This window comes from Rhipicephalus microplus, chromosome 10, assembly GCF_043290135.1.
Source record: "Rhipicephalus microplus isolate Deutch F79 chromosome 10, USDA_Rmic, whole genome shotgun sequence".
Lineage (NCBI taxonomy): Eukaryota > Metazoa > Arthropoda > Arachnida > Ixodida > Ixodidae > Rhipicephalus > Rhipicephalus microplus.
The window spans coordinates 66,191,177-66,219,044 of record NC_134709.1 but is presented as its reverse complement, the minus strand read 5'-3'; the positions used below and the strand labels follow the sequence as shown (position 1 = coordinate 66,219,044).

The 27,868-nt window shown below is 46.5% G+C and overlaps 1 protein-coding gene across 1 annotated transcript; it reads right to left on the bottom strand.

Moving 5' to 3' along the window:
- LOC119185200 (uncharacterized) lies at positions 1-27,868 on the bottom strand. Its single transcript, XM_075874685.1, has 13 exons — positions 27,724-27,868; positions 23,984-24,300; positions 20,885-21,015; positions 19,110-19,248; positions 16,966-17,305; positions 15,742-15,867; positions 13,069-13,347; positions 11,255-11,469; positions 9,212-9,463; positions 6,541-6,728; positions 3,979-4,152; positions 2,306-2,522; positions 1-324 (listed from the first exon to the last, which is right to left on the bottom strand). Exons 1-13 carry the CDS (start codon positions 27,866-27,868, stop codon positions 1-3), a joined length of 2,847 nt encoding a protein of 948 aa, XP_075730800.1.

Genomic DNA, 27,868 nt, shown 5'->3' with positions numbered 1-27,868 from the left:
CTATGGCGCTGCTTTCTCAGTGCTGTTTTCGTCGGCGTCCTTCTTGCGGCGTTCCCGCACTTTCTGTCGGCGCTCGTGCTTCAGTTGCCGCTCTCGTCCCCAGGGGTCGCCCCCGTAGTGAGGGCTGAACATCTCGTACACGGCGCGCCGGCCCACCGCCGCGTCCTCGGCCATCTCGGCGCGCCCCATGCCGAGCAGAACCTCGTCCAGCGAGCTCTGGGCCACCAGCACGGACTCGAACGAGATGCACTGGCTCACCACGTTGATCCGAGAGAACACCTCGCTCCAGGGAAGACTGTTGGCCACGTGGTAGACGAAGGTGCCCTGTGGAATCCCGCAGGCCCCTTAACGTATAATGTAATTCACAGAAGTTTACCTGCAGAGGACAGGGTGACACTGGGAGGCTCGGAGTAGTGGATGACTCCAGACCACAGTGTAAGATACATTCTTACATCATTGTCTGGGTCACGGTGTAAGATACAAACACTTTTTTTTTCTATCTTACACCGTGCTACGGACTGAACTTGACCCTTCTCGTGTACGACTAAGGTGAAGAGGGCGTTGCCAAACACATTCCCTTTCGCCATATGTAACACCAAAAATGTCGCTGAAAAATAGCATGTCCCAAATATTAGGCGCATTTCGAATGCATTTCAAGACGCGCGCGTTGACAAAAGTATGGACACAGGAAATGAACAATGAGCGCTTTGTGTCAGCGGCCATAGATGGCAATGCCATTCCTTTCGAAGAGCTACTGCTATATTCTACCTTTTCCAGCAACTTTAATTTCAGGAGGCACTATAGGCATACAGGCGTCAGCGCAATAAAAAACAAAAGCAATTTACAAAAATAATATTAACGAGATATAGTCAAAATAATTCCCTGCTCTGACATGTTCATACGTAATGAGCATGCTGGGTGACTACTGGTGGTCTCTATGTTTCGAAGGGGTTGCTAATTAGGTTCATAATTAGCCGCAAAATCAACATTGTCGAATTGTGGGAAGACGATGCGGCTTCAGCTTCTTATGCGTTTTTGAATACAACATACATATAATACTTGCAGATGATGACGTTACACTGAACAACGCAATGAAATATTGCTGCGGTGCTAGCCTAAGTGTAATAAACCGATGGATAAGCTTGCAGGGGTCATGTATGCCTCATGTTTGAATATCTGAAGTACTCCCGATGAAACGGAGTAAACACAGGTAATCACTCCACTCTCTCTTACCTCAAGCTTCAAGGGACGTGCTCGCAGGGGGACTCTCCCCACATGAAACAGACTACTTCTTAAACGAGCACTTGTGCAGTCATGTATACCTGAAGCTCACAAGTGAGCAGCGCTTTTTATGAAAAAAAGTAAACATATGTAATCACTACATTCCCTTTAACCTCAAGTGCTATGCATGCCCAACAGATGCTCCGACATGAATACTCTTTTGCAATCGTGTAAACACCCTCTTCGTTGCATAGCTCACTCTCCAATTTGAGCAGCACTTCTTAAAGTGGAGTAAACAGAGCTAGACTAGTCTTGCAATGCAAACTTTACGCTCCCACGCAAGCATTACACCTCGCGAAATGGAGTAAACAGAGCTAGACTAGTCTTGCAATGCAAACTTTACGCTCCCACGCAAGCATTACACCTCGCGAAACGGAGTAAACATGGGCAGTCACGTTCCCTTTCAACTCAAGCTTCAGAGTCTTGCATGCCTGAATGAACCTCCCACGTGAAAGTACTCATTCTGCAGTTGAGTAAACGGGGCTAAATACACATAGCTTACACTAAAATTTGAGCAGAACCATTTTTTAACGGAGTAAACAGAGCTCGTCATTTATGATTTACGCGCCGGCATTACTCCGTATAAAACAGAGTAAACCGCAATAATTTCTTTTCTCCGTTTCATTTCAAGCTTCACGAGAAGTGTACAGCAGCGTAGCGCTTGCGCATGCGCAATACTTTTTTTTTCAAACGTAGTAAACTAATCATTCATCTATAGTCATAAATTGTATTTATGTCTAATCGTAAAACTTTGTGGTATAACTTCATTCTCTTGAGTTTTAGCGTTACATAACATCGTTGCACCTTGTTGTTCGTATTGTTTCCTTTTTTCTTCTGTTTTTCTGTGAATATTTGTTCAGTATTTACTGACGTCGCCCCCACCCCTTACTCAATGCCCTTCGATGGGCCTGTAAGGCATATGGAAGAATTGAATAGGTGAATAAAGAAGAAAACATCACACTGCAGTCTTAGACGCCCTCCTAACGAAACGGAGTGAACACGGGCAAGCACTTCGTTCTCTCACCTCTCGGCAGTCGACTCGCCTTGCTGCTGGAAAGAGCCGAGTGACCGCCTTGTCCGACTTCTCGATCACGTACGGAGTGAACTTCTCAGCGAGCGAGAAGGTGACCACAAAACCCGTGGAGAAGGACTCCCTGAGCGCCATCATGCTGCCCAGGGCCTTGATCTCGCCGCCGGCCATCAAGCCCACACGGGTACAGGCCATGTCGCACTCTTCCGTGCTGCACCGCGGTCACAACCACATCCACTGCTGTAGGGAAAGCTACTACAGTATTCGCTGCATTGTACTGCATTGTACTGAAGTATTCGCTGCATCGTACTGCAAATGGCTTGTACAAAATACAGCGAGATAGCGATGGGTTATGGCAGGGGTAATAAAAACAAGAAACACGTTTGTACCGCGCAGCCTCATTTCGAGTATACGAGGACGAATTGTTGTCTTATCTGCCCTCACACTGGCAGTTGCTAGCGTACTGGTTAGCTTCGTTGGCAGTGCCAGGGTTGCCGTTAATGTCTACTTTGTGCAAAATTGGCTACTTTCGACTAAACTACTACTTTCGACGAAATTGGCTACTTTCGACTTTCGGCTAAAATTACCAGTTGGGGCCATGGGTATTTGCTGGCTACATTGAAATTTCCTGTTTCACTTTTTCAAAATGATTTCACTTAATGACCAATAGTAAAGAGTCTGTTGATAATACCACTGATCTTCTATTTGGCTGCAAATTTAGCGACGCTATTATATGACAACGCTACTTCGGCAATATTTGGCTAGAGTTTTGGCGCCATTTCCATTCCACGCAACAGCGATCCTGAACAGTGTAATGTAGTGGCGCTCAGTGATATTGCCTTTAGTTGGCAGAGCGACCACCCCACAAAAACGTCGGTCCCGGGTTCGATAACTGAACTATACGACGATTTGTTTTTAACTGAGAGGCTTTCCTTTTGTGAGAGATCTGTGTTTTCTTGAGGCTTCGTACTACAAGTGGGCAAATGTCAATTAGGCCTTCCATATTCATCCCCACCGAGAAACGACACTGTCTTGTGAGTAAATACGAGACAACTTTATCAACAGATATCACACTTCCGGCGCTAGAGTGATGCAATGCATGCGATTCAACAAATTAGAATAATATTCGAAATAAAACTATCAAATAATAACTCAAGGGATCTCACCTGACGTTACTCTACGAAACGCTGGCATAAAGGAATACAGCAGCTCTAGCGAAGCGAAGTGAATTTCATGCGGTCTGTCGACCACACACAAAGTACTCGGTGAGAGAACAGCCCGTACCCACCGCGGTGGTTTATAGTGGCTAAGCTACTCGGCTACTAACCCGCAGGTCGTGGGATCAAATTCCGGCTGCAGCGGCTGCATTTTCGAAGGAGGCGAAAACGCTGTGGGCCCATGTGCTCAGATTTGGGTGCATGTTAAAGAACCCCAAGTGGTTGACATTTCCGGAGCCTTCTACAACAGCGTCTTTCACAATCACATGGCGGTTTGGGGACGTTAAACCCCCTATATCAGTCAATCTATGAGAACCCAACCGGAAGAATGGTACAAGCTGTTGACCAATCTCACGCGAGAAAGTGCGCGCGACGACGCCTTTTTGCTCAACATTGCCCACGGTTGCTGTTCCTTCAGCAAGATTAAAACACACTGCAGTGTTTCCACACCTGCGTGAGGTGAGAATAATCGCTGACGCAGAAACGCGGGCCAGATCTCGCAGCGCCTCGTAAATCATCTGGCGCCCGGTGGTGTCAATACCCCTGGTGGCGTCATCGAGAATCAGCACCCGAGGAGCTCCGATGATGGCTAACCCGATGGAGAGTTTCCGTCTGGCGTCCGCACTGAAAACAGGCAAGCGAGAGAGGGGCGACTCGTTGAGATTCTTACGAAGTATTGCTATTGAGTGCGTGTACACTGTTTGATGTCGCATAGCACCGCCATGCTCAATTCAGGCTTAAATTGAAGCTAACAATGCCCGAAACCAGTATAGAATAAACGATCAAGGTCCGAAACAATATGAGCTGCAGCAATGACTGAGAATTAACCGAAATAATACGCCTGCAGTCGCGAAGAATGCTTCTGAAACATGTGGCTTACACTCGCGCCACTGGTGAGGGGGCGCCACCATTCTGACAATCAGGCGCTTGCCGAGGTGGTGGTGCCCTCTTCGTAGCGTTGTCAAGTGCAGCAAGCACGTGATTGCCAAGGCCATCACTGGGCTTCCCGTTACGCACTTCCTCTGGTTTCAAGGCAATGCAGCTACGTTAAAAACAAGATGTAAAAACTCAATACACCGAAAACTTGAGAAGAAAGACATTTCAGGATTTAGCACGGGATCCTGAAGGGCCCCAACAGCACAAGGGCTATAATAGCAGCAAATTAATTGGTAGTGGTAGGCTTAGCTTAAGATTTAAAGCTTTATTTCAAAAATATGGTAATCCAGCTAACACACTACGGTGGTCTAGTGCCTAAGGCACTCGGTTGCTGACCTTCAGGTCGCAGGATGAAATGGCCTGCGGCGATCACATGTCCGATTGAGGCGAGAATGCTAGAGGCCCATGTGTCTATAGATTAAGGTGCCCGTTAAAAGATCTCAGGTGATCAAAATTTTTGAAGTCCTCATCTACAGCGTCTCTCATAATGAAATGGTGGTTTTGGGATGTAAACTCCAACAACAGCAACAACGGTTGTCGAGCTCACAAGAGGTTATCTGTTCTGAAACGATGACGTGGGTTTGCAGCGTTAACGCGTTTTGAATTGAATCAGCAGCATGTGTGTGTATGATGTTTTTTTTGTAGCTTGCAGCATGCATTATTAGACAATATACTGTTGAATCACGTTAACACGCCTATCACTGTAGCCGGAAAATAAAACGTTTTATGCAGAAATTCTAATAAAGAAATAGGTGACAGAAAGAGGAAAACATCCATACTTTGTCATGAGTCTGCTTTTATCGACAAACATCGAGGTAAATGGTCAATTTGCATTGCACATTCCACTTTGCGACGTCTAAAACTAATTTTAAAAAAACCCTCCATGGTTGTGTAGTGGTTAAGGTGGTAGACTGATGACTCGAAGGTCGCAGGAACGAATGGCCGCTGCGGCGGCCACATTTCCGGGAAAGGAAAACTCTAGAGACCCGCGTGCTTAGATTTAGACGCACGTTGAAAAAGCACCTGGCAGACGAACTTGCTGGAATAACCAATCCACAATGGCACCCTCATGAAGGTTTCGTAGTGATGGGTGGTAAGATCCCACAAATTATCTTTTGAGAAAAAAAAAAGCCTCAAATCGCCCATTCAGACATTCACGGCGAAGCGATATATATACGACGTGCGTCAAAGCGTTCGAGTCATTAACGTGGAGTGGTCTTTTCCACACCAAAGCCGACGCTGCTGCGGCCTCAGTGGCTCTGCGATGTGCAGAACGTGAGTCTTTGGGACGCTGCCTGAGATAGTACACCGAGAAAATTATAATAAACGTAGGATTCGTAGATATGTTGGTCAAGGTCCACTTCGCATTGCCCAACTTTGGGCAAAATTGTGATCGTAATAAACGCATGAATATGAATTACTTCCTAGAAACGTCGGCCGGGCATACAAAAAAAAGATATGATGCAGCATCTTATCAACGGGATTCAACTGCATAAGATTTGTGCCGATAAATAGCGTTTAACATTCATTTAGATTTGTATATCGATCAGGGGACCCCTGCTGCTTCATACTGCTTAAAATGCTTGCATTCCCCTTCACCCAATATTCTTCGCTTGTTTCAAAGATTGTGAAGGCATTGAACAAACACATAAAAAGTCATTAGATAGATAGATAGATAGATAGATAGATAGATAGATAGATAGATAGATAGATAGATAGATAGATAGATAGATAGATAGATAGATAGATAGATAGATAGATAGATAGATAGATAGATAGATAGATAGATAGATAGATAGATAGATAGATAGATAGATAGATAGACAGACTTGGCCCTGTTAGTTTCACATAAGTGACACTTCTGCCCGCCCCTGTGGTGGCCGTGCCAACATGTAACTGGGGCCAATAATAATAATAATAATAATCATAATAATAATAATAATAATAATAATAATAACTCTTTAAGTCTTACGCTGCAGTGGCTCACTCCAAACGCGGGTTCGAGAGCAAAGCAAACTAACAAAGAATATGAACTACTGCGAGTGCCACAGCAGGGTTATACACCAAGCGGCGCACCTGTAAGTGCCGCACGCTTGTCTGGCCGACTCGTTCAGGTCGACGACGCCGACGACGCATTCCACGAGCCTCTCGATCTTGTCGCTCCGTACGCCGCGTAGCCGGGCGAACAGCTCGAGTGTCTCGGCGCCACTCAGGGCGTCCAGGAGGGAGTCTTCCTCGGGGCAGAAGCCGACCTGAGACTGCCACTGGAAGAGAACGCCAGAGACACGGCGCCTGCTGCCATATGCGTATGCTCAGGGGGGGGGGGGGGGGGGCATGATGGTGCTCTTTATAAATTTTTATGTCTTTTGTGCTTCAATTGTTTTCGCCCACCACCGTTAAGATGAGTTACCTACTCACCCAGCAGCTCGTGCTTCTTATCCAGGAGGAGGGGGGCGGGGAACAGAAAGTCATTATGACTCAAGTAGAATATCATTATCAGTAATATTCCATAACAGAGTGCACAGGGGTAGCTCAAAGGGCCTCCCTCTTCGTTGACATCGGCCACTCACGCCTCTAAAATATAACTATTTACCTTATGTACCAACGGTAACGTTGTAGTACATGGCCTTTCAATGGCTTCCAATTCACTGTGGAATTATTGGCAGTGAGAGGGCTGATCCAGCTTCCCGGTCTGCCCATACTGAAAACAATCAAAGGTCGATTCTGCTCTCCAGAACTAATGCTGCACGAAAGATCCGCATGCTTGCTCGTTAACGCTCCTGTCGCAATGGAACGAACCACATTTTAAGCACGCACGATTATGTACGTTGGACCCAACCCTCCATATTCAATTCTTTCAGGTGCTTGGCAAGGTAACGCTACCCTGCTGTGCCGATCGTGGTTGGGTGTCGCATTTACTAATGCACACGCGTTCCACGTAGGCATGGCCGACATCTCAGCCTGTGTCCATTGTAGCAGCGACGAAACAAATTAGCATGTTCTTTGCAAATGCCCGCAGTACTTCTCGCAGAGACAGTCGCCCCGCAATGCACTAGATTGACTGGACGACCAGACGCGTTTGAACGAAATATTCTTGTGCCACATACAGAACTTCACGCCACAGCAGAAAGTGGTCAAGGCGCTCTTGAGCTTCCTGCGTTCAAACTACCTCTCCAAACGGCTTTTTTCGGACACCCTGCGTGTGTACAGGTATATTTTTATCGTCTTTTGCTTTATTTCTCTCTCTATCTTTTTTTTACCAATATTTCCACACCCCTGCGCAAGGTAAGAAATTGCTTTTCTCTCTGGTAGTACGCGCGAGAAGTCGCGAATATATCTGTGAGTTGACATAAGACTGGGAGTAATACTGAAATACATTACATAAGATAATAGGTCAGCAAAAAATTTAAAAAAAATTCAAGCTTGTCGTAAAAAATATTTTGACCATAGGGCTCACTCGGAATCCAGTTCACCATAATTCTGCCTTAACCGGAGTCACACGTACTCACACTATGATTTTTCACAACCAGACTCACTCAGCTCAAACACACAAAAATATTACTCACGCTGGCTCGCTTAGGCTCAAACTACCGACTCAATCTGATTCTGAGTGAATCGATTCATGAGTGAGTTTGTCGACCTATTTACTCCAATTAAAGCAATCATGGATTCAAATGCAACATTTATTTTATTATGACGACTGGTGCGCGCCGTTACTCTATAACCACGTCATATTGCGACGAATTTCGTTTCTAAAGATACTGGTGGGTCCGATCTACGCGTTCAAGTCATAATTACACCAATACAATGACCCGCACTGAACAGATTGAAAACGAAAGTATGTATGTCACTTAGCCCTAAATTGCCATGTCTCATCAGCAAACATTGTATACTACAACGTCGCTATACCAACCATCCTTACAGCATCGCAGAATGGCTAATACAGCCTTTTCGCCTGATGAGCTGCGAGGCCAGCCATATTGGTGCGATGGCTTCAAGGCTATGCTGCTGAGTCCCATCGAATAGGTTCAGTTCCCGACCACGAAGACCTCGTCTTTCGACAACGATGAGTGTCCGCATTCACCGACACTTCTACGGTGTGCATACCACATATCCCACAACTGTGTGGTGGTGAAATCTTCCGCACAATGCTGCACCTAGTGCTTTTCAGTTTATCCGGCCTACCACTATACGTAAAATGCTTTGCGCTTATACGCGTTTACTGGAGTACCAATAATGATCTGCGCATGCGTGGTTCCGAAAAACATGGCCGCACCACGTAAAATGCTTGCCGTACAACTCAAATATCTCATGTGGCTGAGGTAAGCTCCAAACTAAGTTTTAATCTTCTTCAAATTCATGTCAAACTTTGACAGAAATCAAGACTTTCAATGAGCTTTCAGGGACGGCTTTGGGCTCTCCCGTAGGGGAGTGCCTACAGTACTCTAAATCGTTAACCTCTTTTTCTAAACACACAAATTGTGTCGATTCAGCACCGTTTTCAAAAGCCATACTCGATTAATAGGTGCTGTACACTTAGTGGGGGCTGACTTTACAGATGGCGCCACTTGACGGGGAGGCAGCTATGGCACACGCTATCCTGTACTGTGCTGTACGCCTTCGCGTTAGCGGCTTACGCCACTGGAGGTTGCTATGGCACGGCACGGCAAGGTTTCCTACGCAAGCCAGGGCCTTGATTCGTCTTGACTGACCGCTTCGACACGTTCAGACGAGGGCGCGAACTCACTTGTCGCGGTGAATCGGACAGCTTCTTGGCGCCCATGTAGGCCTCGCCGATGCTCATGACGGTGTGGGCGGCCAGCATCTGGGCCACGCTGCTCTTCCCGCAGCCATAGACGCCCAGCAGGCCGAAGCACTCGTCACGGGAAAGCGCCAAATTGAAGCCGCACACGGCGTAGTCGTCGCCGTACCACTTGTGCACCTCTTCGGCGACTAGCGCGTAGTCGCCCACGGTGTGCTCGGCGCATGCGTGGTGAACCTGCAGCGTGAGGGGCAAAGCTGAACTTAACGACAAACGGGATAGAAATATTAGCAACTATACAGAAGGGGCATCAAAAAAGCGGCCCGCCGGCCTTTCGAGTGAGGCCCGCTGCCCGCAAATAACAGTCTTCATCCCATATTTCTTTTACGACTCTGTGACTTGCAAGGTGGAAGTGTTCTAGTTTTTATTTGGAGAACTGCAAGAAATTTAACTCTTGCAGCAAAATAGCTCGTGTGTAAAACCAAAATGTTCGACAAATACTTCAATACTCTTGTTGCGTTTGGCATTTTTGCCAGCAGGGGACATTGAAAGCATTAAAAGATTCTAAGATTCAGCTGCGAAATTTGTTTATGCCAATTACACCCGTCACTTTAACATGTCCAGTGCAAAGGAAAGTCTTGGATGGGAGTCACTGCAGCAGCGTAGGGAATAGTTAAGGTTCACATTTTTCATGCTATATTTTATAATGTCACTGGTATTAACCAGGATTACTACTTGCACAATCCTAATTACGTCTTACTCACGTTTTATGATGCCTACAAGATCAGGGATATAAGATGTAGGATGAACTAATTTTATTTTTCCCAGAACAATTCACTACAGTGCAACCAACGGCCTCGTGACACTCATTGCCACTGTTATCTCCCCCGATTAATATGCTTCCTCTTTGCAGAATCTCTATCGTAAATGGTCCTCGTGATTGCCTTTGGGACATTTGCTTCTGTGTTTCTAATACTAAATGTGTCTCACTGTTTTGATTTTTTGTGCATTTGGCTACTTGTGGCTGTACATTTGTTCAATTACCTGCTTTTAGTTGGCAAACTTAGTATTTTTACAGTATTGTCACCCCCCCCCCCCCGTAATGCCAAAAGGTACTGTGAGTATCGTGATCGATAAATAGAAACGTCGCAACAGTCCACCCCCTCCCCCGCCCCCATCCGGCTCTTCCAAGGACTTCATCGACAAATCAGTCATGTTGTCATTTCTTTCAGTAAAGAGACCTTGCTGGCTTGCAAGCACTCCCAACTCGCATTCGAAGGTACTGTATCAAAAGACGCCAAGCAAAGCACTGACTACGTGTGATATCGGTGTTGAAGAGCATCGGCACCATTGTGTAAAACGCTAATTCTATAGGCTAACAGACTCATCAGTCAACTCACTCGGATTCAGACCGCGAGCCGTGAGTCGTAGTCTGAGTGAGTCCGGGTGAGTAATGTTTTGCCGAGTTTGAGTCCGAGTGAGTTCGGTGGAAAAAAATTTTCGAGTGACTCCGGCTCGGGAAAAATCAGGTTCATCTGAGTCCGAGTGAGCTCCTGAAGTTTTCTCGACCTAGGGCCAGCACTGCAAGGAAGCGCTACTAGGTAGGTAAGTGGGGTTTAACGTCCCCAAAACCACCATATGATCATGAGAGACGCTGTAGTAGAGGGCTCCGGAAATTTCGACCACCTGGAGTTCTTTAACGTGCACCCAAATCTGAGCACACGGGCCTACAGCATTCCCGCATCCATCGGAAATGCAGCCACCGCAGCCGTGATTTGAACCCGCGACTTGCGGGCCAGAAAGATGCGCTACGAGTGGTAGCCTGGTATTGCGGCAACGCAGTTGCGTATATACATCGGATCGCCGGACACGGGCTCAGCCAGTTCCGTGTCTAAATGACGTGAAGTAGAGACACCGAAGGCCTATAGCTGCTTTCCTTTTCAACCTTTGACTCCTCACTAATTGTCATAATAGTTGCCAGCACCCGGTGAAAGAGATATTGTGTTATATTGCAGAAATACCACTCACCATGCGCCGTTCGTTGTTGGCCTCCGCGTCTGTCGAGCCCCGTAACGGGTCGCCCACAGAATCCGGGCGAAAAAATCGGCCAGAGTTGCGGCAGCTCAGATAGACGAATAAAATGACGGCCTCCGTAAACAGGTAGTACACCTCCAAGCCGATGCCCACCTTTGACGGATTAAGCGGGCTCCAGTCGACGTGGTCTTTGAGATCCGTGTCCAGCACTGCGAGCAGAAGTTATGATCCCAGTGAAGCGTTCGCCTCATAACGAAAAAAAAAACAGACCACTTGCATCAGCGTGAATGTGAATGAGGCAAAAAGTAATCATACCGTGAGGAAATCGCCATATGATACCATCGTGACGTTGCAGATCGCCGAATGGTGTGACATCCTGACGTCTATGACGCTACGCAAGGTGCCGTCCCATGGTAACGTCATCGCGTGACACCATCGCCTGATCAAACATGGGCTAATCACGGAAGCAGTGGAAAACCACGTCAAGAGCAGAAAGCTTCGAGTGAAGGAAGGTAGGTTGAACACTTAAACTGATAACCAAGTGAAGTAGAAATATTGTCTCGCCTTCAAATCATTTTAAGGCTGCTCAACATGGCACAAAAGTAGCGTCGGTGTGCCCCATATAGGATGGCTCCAGAAATTTTGACCATCTAGCGCTCTTCAACGCGTACTGCCATCGCACAGTACACAGGCTTCTACGTCTGTATGCATCATACTGACTTGTATCTCATAAGGAGTCAGTCCATGACAAAGAATCCACTCTGTCACAGCACTGGTATGACTTTGCAATGAGCAAAAAGGCGAGTAAATACATCGCACTGCATCTCATTGTAACGCGCCTCCGATGCATTCAGAAAAAAAAAAGCTGGCGGAAGGGAATAGGACCACTCCAGCAAGTGAAGCGACCGTTCTTCTATTTATAACTTGAACGCAAAAGCAAGCTGTGATAGTACAGCACACGCAGGGTATGCCGGCACGTTTTATATCTATTCTAGGGCTACGAAAGACGGTAGGCCTAGCACGTAGAACACACGACGTGCCGGGTAATCTTACTGTTGGGCACATTATACCAACATGACGGTGACTCTAATACTCATCGAATGTAAGTATACCTCCCACTGTGAAAAATCCCAATGGCCAGCCTTACACGACATGAAGGTGAAAGTAGACTTCTGCTATTTCTTCTCAGTCAATAAACTCATCCTGCCTCCCCCCCCCCCGCTCTGAAATCTTCCTGCACTTAACGTCTTTTCCATTGCCTTTGAGCTCGTAGGCATTTCAATCTGTTTGCACCTCACCTGGTTTCGTATTGCCTCCATGATCAGGCCACCTTTCACCACGGAACGATGTGATGAGATTTCATCGTGTGGCGTCATAACGTGACATCAGAAGTATGTCAGAAGTTTTGGTGGTGCCATGATGTAATGTGGTGACACCAGCGCGTAGTGACATTCTTATATATCACTTGTGTTCCCGCCAGCGGTATACTTTCTGGGTGGATGAGGCATTGATCAATAAGAAACAGGACAGTAGTGTCGACAGCTAGTCTAGGTGGTATTGTTCCATATTATTTAAAGCAGCGCGTTAAAGACAGGACAAGAAGTCTGGACTAAAAACGTTTCGAAAAGTTCTACGGACACTACGAAGCGTTCGTGGTGTCCACTTCTTGCCCTGCTCCACTACGGCGTCTCTCATAATCATTTAGTGGTTTTGGGACGTTAAACCCCACATATCAATCAAATCAATCACTTCTTGCCCTGTCGTTTGCGATGCTTTAAATGATAAGGACAGCAGAAGCGTATACGCACTTTCGCAGCACATGTCCACTTGCATCTTGAGAAGACCGGCGAACATTTCCTCGTGGTAGGTGGCCTTGTAGTCGGCAACCGTGCGGCAGAACGCGATCAGCGCCGAGGTGTCATCGAGCCGCTCCAGGGCGAGCTGCCTGCAGGCGCGACGAGACCAGTCCAGGGCGACCACCTTGATCAACGACATGGGCACGGCGCAGGGCGGCAAAGCGCTGCACAGGAAACCGGCGTCGTGCCCGCCCGTCGCCAGTCGTACGGTCGCGAAGAACGTCAGAGCGCCTGCCCGGGATAAACGCCGTTATAATCTTTTCGTGAATACTGGGGAGTAAAGATTTAACTCGCTCCGCCTCGAGGACAGTAATTAAACAGTGAAGCTGGGGACCTTCCTTTCATCGGGCTATCGCGTTTCTGTGTTTTTGAAGGCCTTTTATATGTGGTATCACTGCTCTCTATTACATACTCTTTGTGAAGCTTCGAGGTGGTAGCATAGCCGCAAGCTTTTATAACCACGTGACAGTGATGCGACTATGGTAACGCGCGCCCTATATATACTTGTTGAGCTTACTGCGTAGTTGCCTTCTATTACTGGGAGTTGGGTGTAGTGGTATTTAACCAGCGTGTGCGATACATGCACATCTATGCCGATTATAGCTTTCTGATACGCCACACGGACTTCGATGGCACGTACACGTTTGTTGGGCTTGCTGTTGCCTTGATGAACCGATGGTAAGTATAATTAGAACTGCCGTATTTTTTGACGGTTGCTAGTTTTCGTTTCCCATCACTGTTACCACGATACCCGGACTTAAAAGCCTAAACTCATAACATCTTCCCTGTTAAGATAATATCTGGTGTTTTGCGTCCCTAAAACACGATATGATTATGAGCAACACCTCCTCTAGAAAGATGCCTGCCGCATGAGAAGAAAAACAGCTGCCACACCCTTTCCCTCCTTCATTTTAAAATGTTCTCGGTCACTAGCGTCACCTGTGGTGGACGGTGCAACAACGCAACACTTTGCATGGCCTCCGAAAGAGTGGTGCACAATTGCAGGTTTCGAACAACTCTCGACTGACGCGCCCCTATGGGCCGCAGATGAAAAACGCTTAGCTGGTACCGGCCGCCGCCATGATGATAGTGTCGGTCGCGAGCGCCACCACGCAGAGCTTGTTTAAAACTGAAGGCAGGCCAACTCCGCTGGGAGCGCGAGCCATTCTTCAGGCACCTTTATAGAGGAGGCGTTGTTATGAGAGATGAGTATTGGAGGGCCCCGCCAATTTCAACCATCTGGTGTTCCTTAAGGTGCACTAACGTCACACAGTACACGGGCCACTGGCACTTGACCCCGCTCGAAGTGTGACCGCCACGACCGGGATCAAACCTCAGACCTTCGGGTGAACAGCCGAGCACCATAATCACTGCACCAGCAATGTGGGCAAATAACGGAGCTAAATTACTAAAGCGTTCCTACGGAACATTTGACAAATCCTGCCAAGTCGTCGCCATCATCATTAGCCATACCACTCCCACTGCTTGGCAAAAGGCTGTACAACATTTTTACCGATTAACTTGTCCCAAGCCATAGCGGCGGTCCAGTTATGCCGCAAAGTTCTAATGCTAATCGCATCTTCACACCTTTCTGGTGCCCCACAACTCGAACCCAGTCCGTCACAAACAAATTTTTCTGAAATAAACTATAGGGGACTCTCACGCTGCGATCATTCAGCTACGATAGAAATGGTGCATAGTACCGTAGTGCCCGAATTCGTTTCGGTTTAGCGCTTGCTCGCTGGGAACACATTTGTGGTTTTTTTTGCTGTGTTTTAGTTTTGTCTCGACAAAAGAACGTACCGTCGTGAACTTCGTGACCTTTTAGGGGCGAAGCTCCTTAGGGCGTGGGCTGTGCGTCCCCTGTAGCCTGTATGTAGCCACTTCTAGTTTAGTTCTTGCAGTGTTCACTAGATGGCGGTACCGTCCCCTGTATGTAGCCACCTCTAGTTTAGTTCTTGCAGTGTTCACTAGATGGCGGTACCGTCTCCTGTATGTAGCCACCTCTCGTTTAGTTCTTGTAGTGTTTACTAGATGGTGGTACTTGTAGCTGATGATGAAAAGATGCAAGATGTTATAAACTAGAAAGCGGTACTTGTAGTTGATGAAAGACGCGAGATCTTATAAAATAGGAATGATGTCACATATGGCGCGTGTCATTGGTTGAAGGCAATCGTTCGATTTAGTGCGGCGACGTACGCTAGGGGGAGTGATGTAATAAAATCGAGTGGGCAAAATGTACAGACGATTCATGGTTTACCAGGTTTACCTCCGGAGCTTCGCCCACTCATCATCATTCACTTCGTGGATATGGCGGAATTTTTTTTGAAGTGGTGAAACTCAAAGTTTAAAGTAGTGAAGTACAACCGCTGAAAATTCGCTGATTGTCATCAAAGCAGTTGGAAGCCACGCAAAACCAGACGGAGCCGAAAGAAGGATGATTACATAAATTTGTGTACTACCACTTATTCTTATGCTGGCTGAAGCCAGAAGCAGTAGTGTATTTATGGAAACCTTATGCTGGTACCTTTTTGTGAATCACTGGCTCTTGTCTTCTCAATGCACGTCTTGCTGACTACTTATCGAATGATGTGAAACGTATGAAGATCCAGGGGGAGAGCTCACCGAACAGGCCAAATACGACGAACACTACGACGTAGGCTTTGAAGGCTGTTTTGCAGGAGTAAGCGATGACGTATGCAGACAGGATGAACAGGACGCCGGACATGGCAAACACCACAAACAGGGCCTCTGCAAAAAAAGTTTATTATATTCTTTTCACTCATTATGCCTCGATGACACAACAAATAAACATTAAAGCAGTATACCAAAATTTCTCGAACATGAGTTGGAATAAAAACGACATTTTTTTCTTCGTTTTTTTCTTTTTCAAACAATACCTTTTTCCTTTTGACTCACCGAAGTCGCCATGGCGGCCTCTCACTGTCCTCGCTAATACTCCCCCTCCCCTTTTTGCTCTTGCCCTCTTCGGGAGGAGGGTGCGAGGCATTTACCCACAAGTAATTAGAAAATTACCAGCCTGCAGCCTTGAAAACAAAAGAGAAGTCTGCTTGTGCAAACATTGGCCCCAGCCCTCACCCCACATTTTCCGATTCCTCATACCAAACAAAAGAGAAAAGCTCACAGCAATATTTTCATTATCATTCATATGCAAAACAGGAACTTAGAGCTGAATTCTACCATAAATCAAATCCAAGTCGAATCACTCGATGCACAATGTATTATTGACACAGAAGAATAGAATGATTGCTGCTATCCGCATAGGAGGTTGGCATGGTGGCGTCAACCCTATATGCGACGTTTGTCGACACGCGGATGTTGCTTGGTCAGATTAGCAGACGCTATCGAGCTTAAGTTCGCGCTTTTTGTACCATAGAAAACAGTTTAGTGCCATATCTCTGAAGGTTCTCGTCATCGCAGCGAAAGTGCCGCCGACAGTGAAGTCACTTTCGTCGAGTGGGCCCATTCGGCATAGACATTTCTTTGAGAACTTTTTGCTCATGTGAAAAATTGCTCATTCGGGAATACACCACCGACGAGAATTCACACCAGCAGAGAAGTAGAAATCACTATATCTCACCAAAAATGATTCCGTACTTGGGTGGTCCATCTCAGGGCCAGAATTAGCGTGCGCACTTGAAATCTAGCGGCGGATTCACTACTCCGCGTGTGTTCACCACCCAATCAGGCACACTGGCCCGACAGTTTTAACGATGTGGAACTGGCTGATCTGTTCAACATTGATTCATTCATTGGTAACACGTACGTAAATTAGTAATCACGTGTGTAATCACGTGTGTAATCACGCGATAATCGTGAAATGCTCACTGTAAGCGATCGTATGCACTTCGTAGTACAAAGCGAATGCCACAGAGGTTGGCAAGATGATCCACACGAAGAGGGCACAGTCGAAGAGGAGGTGGCACAAGCAATGCAGCCACCCAGGAACGCCCGTCATCAACAGCAGCTGCATAAACTGGCTGCAGTGCTCGGCGCTTGGGAAAGTCACGAACGAGGACACGATGAGCACCGACGCTAGCGGGGCCATAACAGCCCAGATGGCCGCCATCTTGTGCACCAGCAAGTCCACGTGGCCCATGGGGTCGTCCTCGAAGTATTCGGAACCCGGATCACCCTTCTGCCGATGGCTGTGCTCGGGCTTAACGACCTGGACGCGAAATGTACAATCGTGAACAATGCCAGCGGAAACACTAAGTTTACCTTCTAAAGTCCATGCCGGCTAAATGCGACCGGCAAGAGCAAAAGTGTTTCATATCACTTAATCGTATAGCGGAAATGCATCTCTTCCAAAGTCAGTATACGTCACTCGTGGGAGGTAGTGGCCAAGTAGACTGCACCAGGGTGGTCAATCCTGCTCTTATTAGAGAGTGTATTACCGGCTCTTGTGTCTAGTGAGGCTGCACCCCAGGCCCTTTTTTTGCGATTCCATCATTAGAATTTGTTTTATAATATATCCGGTTGGGAGTTGTCCGGCATCGGCATTCGAGCCAGGAACCTCTTGCATGCTAGGCTGATGCACTACCTCTAAGTAGCTCAATCCGCCACACTTTCTTGGCACCGTTGAATGCTACACTGACTGCGGATCAGTTCTCAACTTGACACTCCTCATAGCTTATGTGGCCTTCCTGTTACTCCATGAAACGCAGTAGTTCTCCTTAGGTAAAAAAATGAGTGCGCAAATTCGAGTATCAGACCCTGAAAGCTTCCTCCTAAACAAGCCTAGCTGAGTGCTCTAGATTACCATCTTTCCCATGCGTTCGCACATTTCTTTTTGTGTTGCTAAATTTCAACATTTTTTACTTCAAAATGTCCGCACCGTGGAGGTTTTCCTCATTTATGTGTGCAGATATGTTTATGCATTCATATAAGTACATATATATCCGCAATGTAATAAGTTTTATTCTGCACCTAATGTATCTACATGCATCAAAACGTGGCGGTTATGTTAAATACCAGTGCCTATAACTATTTATCAGAAGATCGTATAACGGAGAATAATTTTGTGGTCAAGCTGACTACTGCTTTGGCGGTTTCATGAAATTCGTGATTATGAATATGCAAGTAAGCACCGCTGGTTTTACGCCCAGCGCGAGCAAGACATTGTCAGCGAGTTTACCGCCTTCTTTTGTCCTGACCGAAAGCAAGTGCTCATGTCACATGATAAAAGAATAAATGAAATAAATGAAATTACTTCGGATTAAATGCAGCTAATCGTAAGCTCCAGCTTGGTGTTCCCTCTCATATTGTTCTCGATTGAAATAGCTCTATATTACGTTGCTTTATTGTAACCATCAGCAGCAGCAACCTACTCAGTAGCCTGACACCCCCCAAGCGCAGGGCAAAAGCTATCCCACATACCTTCAATTAACCCGCGGTGCTTGGCTATCCTGAAGACACCTTCTCCCAGCGAAGCCCTTAGGTAAACTCGTCCACCCACCTAACACTCCACCAACCACTGTCACACTTTCAATCTCTTGAAATTTCCCACCGCGGTGGTGCAGTGAGTAGTTAGGGTGCTCGGCTGCCGACACAAAAGTCGCAGGTTCGATACTGGTCGCGGCGGTCGCACTTCGATGAAGGCGAAGTGGTTAAGGCCAGTGTACTATGCGATAACAGTGCACTTAATGAACACCAGATGGTCAAATTTTCCGGAGTCCTCCATCACGGCATCTCCCATAATCATTTCTTGAATTCGGGGCCTTAAACCCCACGTATATTTATAAACTTTCGGAAATCAATCTGCTGACCCTTACATTCCATTAGAAGAAACCGGCGATTTATCAGAGGAGAGAGAGCAAGCGACTTCAAGCTGGAACGATGTGCCGTTTAAGAGATCCGGCTGAATGTGTTTGGGGCCCTCGGTTTCCAGCAGTCAAATGCGAAGTTCTTCGTTAGAGTGCCGTGAAACACTTGACCAACGACTGCAGCCGAATTAGGAACAGTACCCCTACCTCTGGGAAGTGCACCTCCAGCGTCGTCTCAATGCGAGCCCAGTAGCTTTTCTCCGTGTATGCGAGCAAGGCACTGCTCACGAGGCCGTACGCTATAATCTTGCTCATGATGGCGTACGGATTGTACCAGGCCTCCAACCTGTACGGCAGTAAGAGACGGCATGCTCAATGCGGCATCCTCAGGATATGTTTTTTTGTGTGTAATTACAGTACTTTTTTATTCTATGCAATACTTTTTGATAATTCAGGTTTGCTGTTTTCAGTTTCTTTTACAGTTAGAGGTCCCTTCTTATTATGAAGTTCTTTGCACTGTATAAACTAACACTAAAATTGGGCTGCTTCGTATGTGTCGGCTGTGTTTTTGCCGATTCCACTTCTACCACAAGTTGTGCGAAGCGTTTGATGTCAGTCTTACTGTAACACTTCGCATGATATGTTAAATATTTGATGTGATCCCTGCAGATACTTTGAAACACCCTCACTCCCTTATGCTATATTAGGAATTTTATGCGAATATTTATCCATTGAATGTCACATGTTGCCAATGCTAGCATCCCTAAGGGCACACCCAGTAAACACAGAGCCCTAAACATCGTCAACATTTCTAAGATACATGAAATTTGACTGAATGAATGATTTATTAACTGATGCATTATCTGACGTGAACTGAATACACGGCCTCTGAACCACGGATTGGCAAAGGATCCGCGAAATGACAGCCTTGGACATTCTTTGTACAAGTAGAATGCACAACACTGGAATCGCATGATATTGAAAGAGGTTGTAGGCCTTATAGGCACTGTATCCTAACTATCCGCCATACCGAATGATGCTTCAACATCCCGCCTAGAAACCTCAATGCTACAATATCAATTATACATATATGGGTGCATGGTACAGAAAACAGACGTTTTTCAGTAGCACATAACATGCATATGCAGTATGTCATCATTAAACAATGTCTATACCTCTAATTCTATATACACCTTCTCAAACTGAATGTTACGAACGCAGTAGTAAAGGTCCTGAATTTTATTTATTTGTCAAGTCAAACGCTAGTAAAAACACAGTGCGCTACAAGCTTTGGAAAACTGGCGAAGCTTGCGCTGGTAGGGCTTGAAACAGAAAAATCGAATGATTATGAATACTTATGTGGTTGCTTCTATAGCTTTATTGTACAAGGCATATCGCAACAAACATTTTCAGCCCGATTTACAGCTCTGTTACGCTTCTCGCTTGTTTCTAGGCCTCTGCTAGGTGATCCAGGTAGGTTGTTTATTTTTGAGGTAGTTGTCGGGCTTTGGGTAGGTGGTGTCAGGTTGCTTCTACGTTTATTCCAATCGCAGAGAGGTTCGAGTTAAGCCACAGACAGCCAGAGACCCGACATGGATGTCCAAACTGCAGGAACTGCGCGCTGAAAACAAAGAACTCGCACGTTTCTTAAATTTGCGGGCCCATCATTGTTTGCTTATTGGCCTCCTATTGCATCGGGCTGTTCTTGCAGCCACCGTCACTTCTCCCGTTGCCTAGTCTTCTTCTGTTACACGTACTCGGGGTATTCGGCTCGCCGTCGTCGCTTCAAGGCCATTCGTTGGCCTAACAGCTGCCTTCATGTTTAGTGGACCACCGGTGAGCATGGAGATTCACCCGATTTCTGTGGCACCTACCCGTACACAGTAATTACGGCTACGCCCCCTCGTTACACGTAGGTATGAAACCTTTGATAAGAATAACGATGTCTGCGCATGGGTGGAACGTTATTGTGCGTGACTCACTCCCTGTTGCGGAACACTGCGCCGAGCACCATGCTTGTAGTGTAGGATACGTAGTCCTTTTCGGCCTCCGCGAGCAGCACATCCTCCGCTGTGTCGTTGTAGCGCGTCACCACTGCTCTGTCCTCCTCCAGCTGCGCAAAGGAAACGATCGGGCGATTAAGAAGGAGTTCCACGTTGGTGCAACGAGCACTACTGAAGCTGTCTTGGCACACGGTTCTGAACAAAAAAAAAAACATATTTTGAGCATACTTTCATTCGCATAGGTCGCACCAACATCTGCGATCCGCGGAGATCTAGTCCCACGGAAACTTCGGCCCACGGAAATCTTGTCCCATACACCCATAGCATGCCAAAAACTGTGGAGCTCACTCGGACTCAGAGTCACGCAAGTTTTGCCTGAGTCGGACTCACACTAACAAACATCTTCTTCAACCGAACTCAGTCAGACCCAAACTCGTCAAAATACTACTCATTTGGACTCACTCAAACTCAGGCTCACGGCTTGATCCGAGACTGAGCGAGTCCGAGCGAGTCAACTCACGAGTGAGTTTGCCGAACTATGCCTACAGCCACGTATTATCCACTCCTTTACCTGCGAAAACAAACTTTTTGGCATTCGTCCCTTTTTTATATAAGCACCTACACTGTTGGGACATTGCAGAACGTTCATTTCAACTGGGTCTGAGATATTATTGTCCTAAAGCATGCGCTGGGTTATTTGTCCTTTAAAGTGCGTGTGAGATCTACCTTTTGCATACTTCAAATGGTCGAGAACACAATAAGGGTTCGCAAAGAGTGCATAAATCAATGCTAAGGAACGACGTGCTCAAAATGGCCGGCCTTTTTTGGCACCCAGCTTTCCGTTAGTAAATGGGGAAATAAATTGTTCTTAGAATACTACAGTAGATGCATGGTAACGATTGTCAGAGAACTACATGGTCATAACCCAGCACAACAAAGTAGTCTGGTTGAAGTAAAAGCTTTTATTGCCTCACGAATCAACTGCCGCAAAAATGTTTAGAGTCCATCAAGCCCGAGTGGAGTTTCACGATTGGTCACACGCTTCAAGCACTTTTTCTCTTTCCTTTCGAACTAACGAGCTTGCTTGAGGGGGAAGGGAGAGTGTAAGTGCGTGTCATGAAAATAGGCACTTTTTTTTTTCTTCAAACGTGCGGCTGACTTTCACTGTGAACGTGAGTGTACGAGATGGCACGTGGCGGCATCCCACGGCGGCCACGGAAACTATCCAGCTCACGATGCTGATACCCGACAGTGACATTTGTCCAGAGATAAGGGAACTAATTTTAGCTGATTTTAAAGACCTAAATGTAATCTCAGGCCCCATGCTGCACTATATTGTTCGGCTTGCGTGTTCTCGGGAGCCTTGGCTATCTATCAGCAGTGTTTTTCTAATTATTCTGCAAAATCGCTACATGGACAGTCTCGATTGAGTGAAGGTAAGGGGCAGACTTGGCGTTTCCTTAGACAATTTGGGGGAGAAAATGGCCCACGCCGTGTGAACACGAGCGCACGCCTACGCCATCGCTGCCACCCTGTGTTCTCATCGTACCTTGTCAAGCAATTGACAAGGTGTGTACATAAGTGTTAGTTTATTTTAAGTGTTGTAACGTGAAATTAGCGTATTTGCTTCATCCGTAATCTGTTTAAAGTGTGTTTGTTTTTCCACGTCCGTCTCCCGTCTCTCTCAATACAATCCGTTGCAAGCGCTCCAGAAATGAATCGTGACATGCAGGCCATGTGCATAATGTTGAATAACTTGCATCTGCGGACGGAAGCGTCTTGAGTCTGGTGACAGGTTGGTGTGTGTCCCAAACGTTCATCAACGCTCCGCCAGTGACCGCGAACTTAAGAGTCCGCAAGCCTCTTTATTTATTGAAATCATTTTATTTCATAGCTTTTTTTTTTTGTTGTAGCGCTTTCGCAACAGCTGCCTCACTGACACGACCTGCTACTGTAGAACAGGCGTAGATATGTCATTGGAAGTGAAACGACCCAGCCCCAAATTAGACCTCTGGCGATTCTGCTAAAAACAATTGAGCTGGAACGTAACTATTTGAGAGTGATGTTACCGAAGCATTTTTGTTAAAAAAAAGTGTGTGGTTACGTGACCACAGTTAAAAAGTGTCGGCGAAAAGGAAAAGTTAGGCGGGAATAAATTATGCGCATGCAACCTTAAAACTAGGTATGGCAACACATTTTGTTTTAAAGTGTTATGTTTCTCATTTTTCTTTCACGTGACGTCACAAGTGTTAATCACATCGACCGCTATCAATACCAACCTGCTTGCAATGCAGCGAGGGGTTGCTGTGAAGCGCCTCGCCCACCGAAATTTGTGTATGACTTGCACTCGTGTACCTAATTACGAATTTCCTGCATTTCTAACACGCGTTATAGGCGAGAATTGGTGTAATTTCCCTTCATTTCATAGGGAAGTTATCGAAACTGACAAATTTGGTACGCTTAGTCAGAACTCGACCCCTTGCGGCATGCGACGCTCTATTATGTTGCCCCTGGCGCAGGGCCATAACTACTCGCCTCTCTAAACGATGATAACCTCCACGTCTTTCTGCTTGTGTGAGCGATCAACCTTGGAGCACATAATTGCGAGTTGTCTAAGAATGTTCCCAACCAAAAGTTGCACTGAGAGAGCTTTTTTTTGTCCTTTTGTTGTAGTACCTGTTGTTATATATTTATAAATTGCTACCTAGTGACATGCACACTGAAAACAAACACAATTTTTAATCCAGCTTTTGCTTCATTATTGAAAAACTGGTGAATTTTTTCTGCTTAACCACCCCCTCTTCCCCTTGATAGTGCGCCTTGCGACCTCTACCGTATCGGCCTAATACAACTCGGCTCCTCGCCTTGAAAGGTTACCGATCTCCACTTAAAAAGAGAACTTACACCGAATTTTCAAGGCGATTCGGGGATTTGTGAGATTACTTGTGAAGTGGTACTGAAACAACTGGTCAGTATTAGGCCAGTATCAGCTATCATGTAGTCATACGAAATGTACAGGTCATTACGCAGCCGACCCGAGTTACGCTTTTAGGCTAATGGCTCTACCCGCGCCCTTACCAGATGCATATAATACGGGCTGATCCCTTTCTCGGCCTCTTCGTCGTCGTCGAGGAAAACGCGAGCCTCGGGGTAGACTTCTCGCAGGGACACTGGCACACGGATGTTCAGAGTGGTGGCGTTCTGGCTTTCCGTCTTGCCAGCGGCCATCCAGTGGAAGGCGCTCACCAGCACCACCAGGGGCATCAGGGTGGCCAGCAGTTGATGCCGACACCGCGTCCGCAGGAACAGCAAGCGTTCCAGCATCAGCGTCGACACGCGCCGCCACATGCCCGGATTCCAGCCGCGAGTGCTCACCAGGGTTGACAGGTTGGCCGCTGCGAGCCAAGAGAACAAGACCGGTGGATGAGTGAAGTAGCATTTCGAAAAAGCAAAAAAAAAGAAAATTACAGGCTCTTCTATGTATTCAATTAGCATGACCCGAAGACGAATGGCATCCTCTTTTTCTTCTCAGGCCCCGTCGCGGTGGTCTAGTGGCTAAAGTTTTCGGCTGCTGACCCGCAGGTCATGGGATTGAATCCCGGCTGCGGCGGCTGCGTTTCCGATGGAGGCGGAAATGTTGTAGGCCCATGTGCTCAGATTTGGGTTCACGTTAAAGAGCCCCAGTGGTCAAAAATTCCGGAGCCCTCCACTACGGCGTCTCTCATAGTCATATGGTGGTTTTGGGATGTTAAACTCTACATATCATCATAATTTTCCTTCTCATTCTATTAATCCTGCCCCGCCACCCAACAAAAGCTTCCGGCACGTAACGTGGTTTTGCATTGCCTCAAAAATTACAGGCCAATGCCGGACGTGGTTTTTACATTGACTCTGTGATTGGTCTTTATTTGACCAGGTTATGGTTCCGTGTGATGGCGTCATCACGTGACGTCGTAAAACGCAACATGACAGTGACGTCAAGATAAAGTCATTAAGAAATAGTAAAATCACAAGACGTCATCGAGGATGACTCATCATCGACGATGCGACCACCAGAAAATGCATATGCCCCATAAAGAAGCAAAGCCAGAATCGTGCACCGCAACAAAACTCAGAGTTGTCTTCGATGCATAGTCCCATGCCATGGAAGTGACTTCCCTGCGTGACCACTTGAACAAGGGACGAACATCAGCAACGACCTCTTGCAGGTGTTGCGCTTTCACCAGCACCAGGTCGGAATTGCCGCTGTCGCTCAGAAAGCGTTCTTGCAGATAGGAATGAAACCATGTGAAATGACGCCCTGTGGTTCTATTAGTGTGAACGAACGCCAACGGGAGCACATGACATGAATCGCTTTCGCGAGTAACGCATGACTCACGAGCCTTTGGCCCTGTGGCAAGTCCTTTCTTACTGAGACAATGCAGTATGAGTTCTGGTGCGTATTCGGAAACTGCTACCAGACAGATGAAAAGTTGGAGAGCTGCTTTCATGTGGATAACAAGGTCGCACCAGTTTTCGCATCAGACGCGTGTCAGCTTTATGACCGTGCCACAGAAATCTTCGCTAAGGCTCGAATGAAGTTGCAGAAGTGGGCAGCTAACGGCCTGGACGTCACGACCTTCGGCGATTTGTGACGCCGAATGACGTCACCACGTGGTGATTTGGTAACGCATCACTAGTTCCCGACACCACATGACGCCGGCGGTCAAAGTTCACGTTTAATGCATTTAAAGCTTCAATCCCCTAACATTGACCGTGCACATCAAAAGCTATTTTTCGTTTTAAATAAAGTTTACAGGAATAAAATTTCCCACATCAAAAGAAAGAAAAGCAAGAGATCACATAATGAATTATCTCATGTATTTTCAGCACGACGGCCTTGAGGCTTAACTTACGAATAAATCTCTCGAAAAATCACTATTTGTCAATTTCGTAAGAATTTTTCTTAAGAAATTCTGTGTATTGATGTTTAGAATAGGTTTTTTTGCAAAATGTACGTCTGGTATAAAAGCAGAAAAAAATGCAGCTTGAACGAACGTTGCCGCAGCTTTTACGAAAAATGACTGAATTCGCGTGCTTTATTGCTTTTTTGCCAAGGCTATTTAGGCTGCAGAAGTGATATATGGTTTTAGTTGTGACGTCACGTGAAACAAAATGACAACACAGCGCTTTAAAACCAAATGTGTCGCCATACCCAGTTTTCAGGTCGCATACACATAATTTATTCCCGCCTAAGTTTTCCTTTTCGCCTACACTTTTTAACGGTGGTCGCGTGACCACACACTTTTTTACAACAAAAAGCTTCGGTAACATCACACTTAAATTGATACGTTCCAGCTCAATTTTTTTAGCAGAATCACTGGAGGTGGAATTCGAGGCTGGGTCCTTTCACTTGGAATGACCCATCTACGCCTGCTCTGCATTAGCAGGTCGCGTCAATGAGGCACCTGTTGCAAGAGCCCTTCAAGAAAAAAAGCTATAAAATAAAATGATTTCAATAAATAAAAAGCCTTGCTGACTCTTAAGTTCACGGTCATTCGCGGAGCGTTGATGAACGTTTGGGACACACACCGACCTGTCAACAGACTGAACATGCTTCCGTCCGCAGATACAAGTTATTCAACATTATGCACATGGCCTGCATGTCACGTTTTATCTCGAGAGCGCTTGCAACAGATTGGATTGAGAGAGACTGGAGGCGGGCGTGGCAAAACAAACACACTTTATACAAAGTACGGATGAAGCAAATAAGCTAAGTTTACGTTAAAGCACTTAAAATAAATTAACACGTACGTACACACCTTCCCAAGTGCTTGGCAAGGTACGATGCAGTGACCGTAGAATTCACCTGAACTTAAAGAAGGAACAGAATAAATTGATACGCAAGAAGCCAATCAATGATCTAGCACTGAGAGGGAAAGTACAGGAATTCAGAGTCTCGCTTCAGAACGAGTACTCGACTCTTATTGAGGAAACCAGCCTTAGCGTTAACGCAAATAATGATCATCTGACGAGTATCATTACGGAGTGTGCAGTGGAAGTTGGAGGTACGTTAGTTAGACAGGACACCGGCAAACTGTACCAGAAAACGAATAACATCATTAAGAAGCGTCAAAGCTTGAAAGACTCAAGTACAACAGACAAAATAGAGTTGGCAAGCTTTAGAAGTTGATTAATAAGCGTAAGGTATCCGATGTAAGAAGGTATACTAAGGAGAGAATTGAACAAGCTCTGAAAAAAGGAGAAAGCGTCAAAGCAGTGAAGAGGAAACTTGGGATAGGCAAAAATCAAATGTATGCACTACGGTACATCGAAGCCAAAATAGTGATACAAGCCATCATTAACACCAACGAAGGCACCATACGAACGACGAAGATGACGATTGAACAAAAACTCGTGTTGTGGTTGCCACTCCGCCATCTTGGTTCAAGGTACACTGTGTACTCCGTGTACAATCTGTAAATATATTTCTGCCCTCTGCCTACTCTCACTCCGTGGCATTTTGGTGGAGGTGCGGAGTACCTGGAGGTGCGGGGTGGAGGTGCCTATGAGTCCAGCTGTCAAATGGTGCCTTTAGTGCATGCCATTGTTCGCCAAGAGCCTGGAATCTGTGTGCACCGCCGCCCCCTCCAAACCGACTGACCATCGTCCGCCAGTTTCCTACGCCCAAGGCCAGAGGCTCCACGTGCTCTCGCAATCTTGCTGAGTGGAGGACTGCTGATGACCGGCTCATTTGCTTTAACTGCCATCGTGTTCGTCACGTGGCCCGCTATTGCAGTAGAAGGTGGTATTGGCGTCAGCCTTCCTATGGCTACAACCGTCGCGCAGAGGCAGATGATGGCCCTTTCGCAACTCGCCACGAGTCGCCTCGGCCAGCCGGTGGTGACGGTTCAGCGACGGTGTGTTGTCGGTCAGCATCCCCTCCCAGCCACCAGTCCCTCTAAGCGCTTTCTCGTCGCCCAT

Coding starts and splice junctions, on each gene's coding strand:
- LOC119185200 (XM_075874685.1), bottom strand. CDS start 27,868: ATGGGCGACGAGAAAGCGCTTAGAGGGACTGGTGGCTGGGAGGGGATG. Junction 13,348..15,741: donor CGTCGTATTTGGCCTGTTCG/GTGAGCTCTCCC, acceptor TATCCCGGGCAG/GCGCTCTGACGTTCTTCGCG. Junction 4,153..6,540: donor CAAGCGTGCGGCACTTACAG/GTGCGCCGCTTG, acceptor GCCTGTTTTCAG/TGCGGACGCCAGACGGAAAC.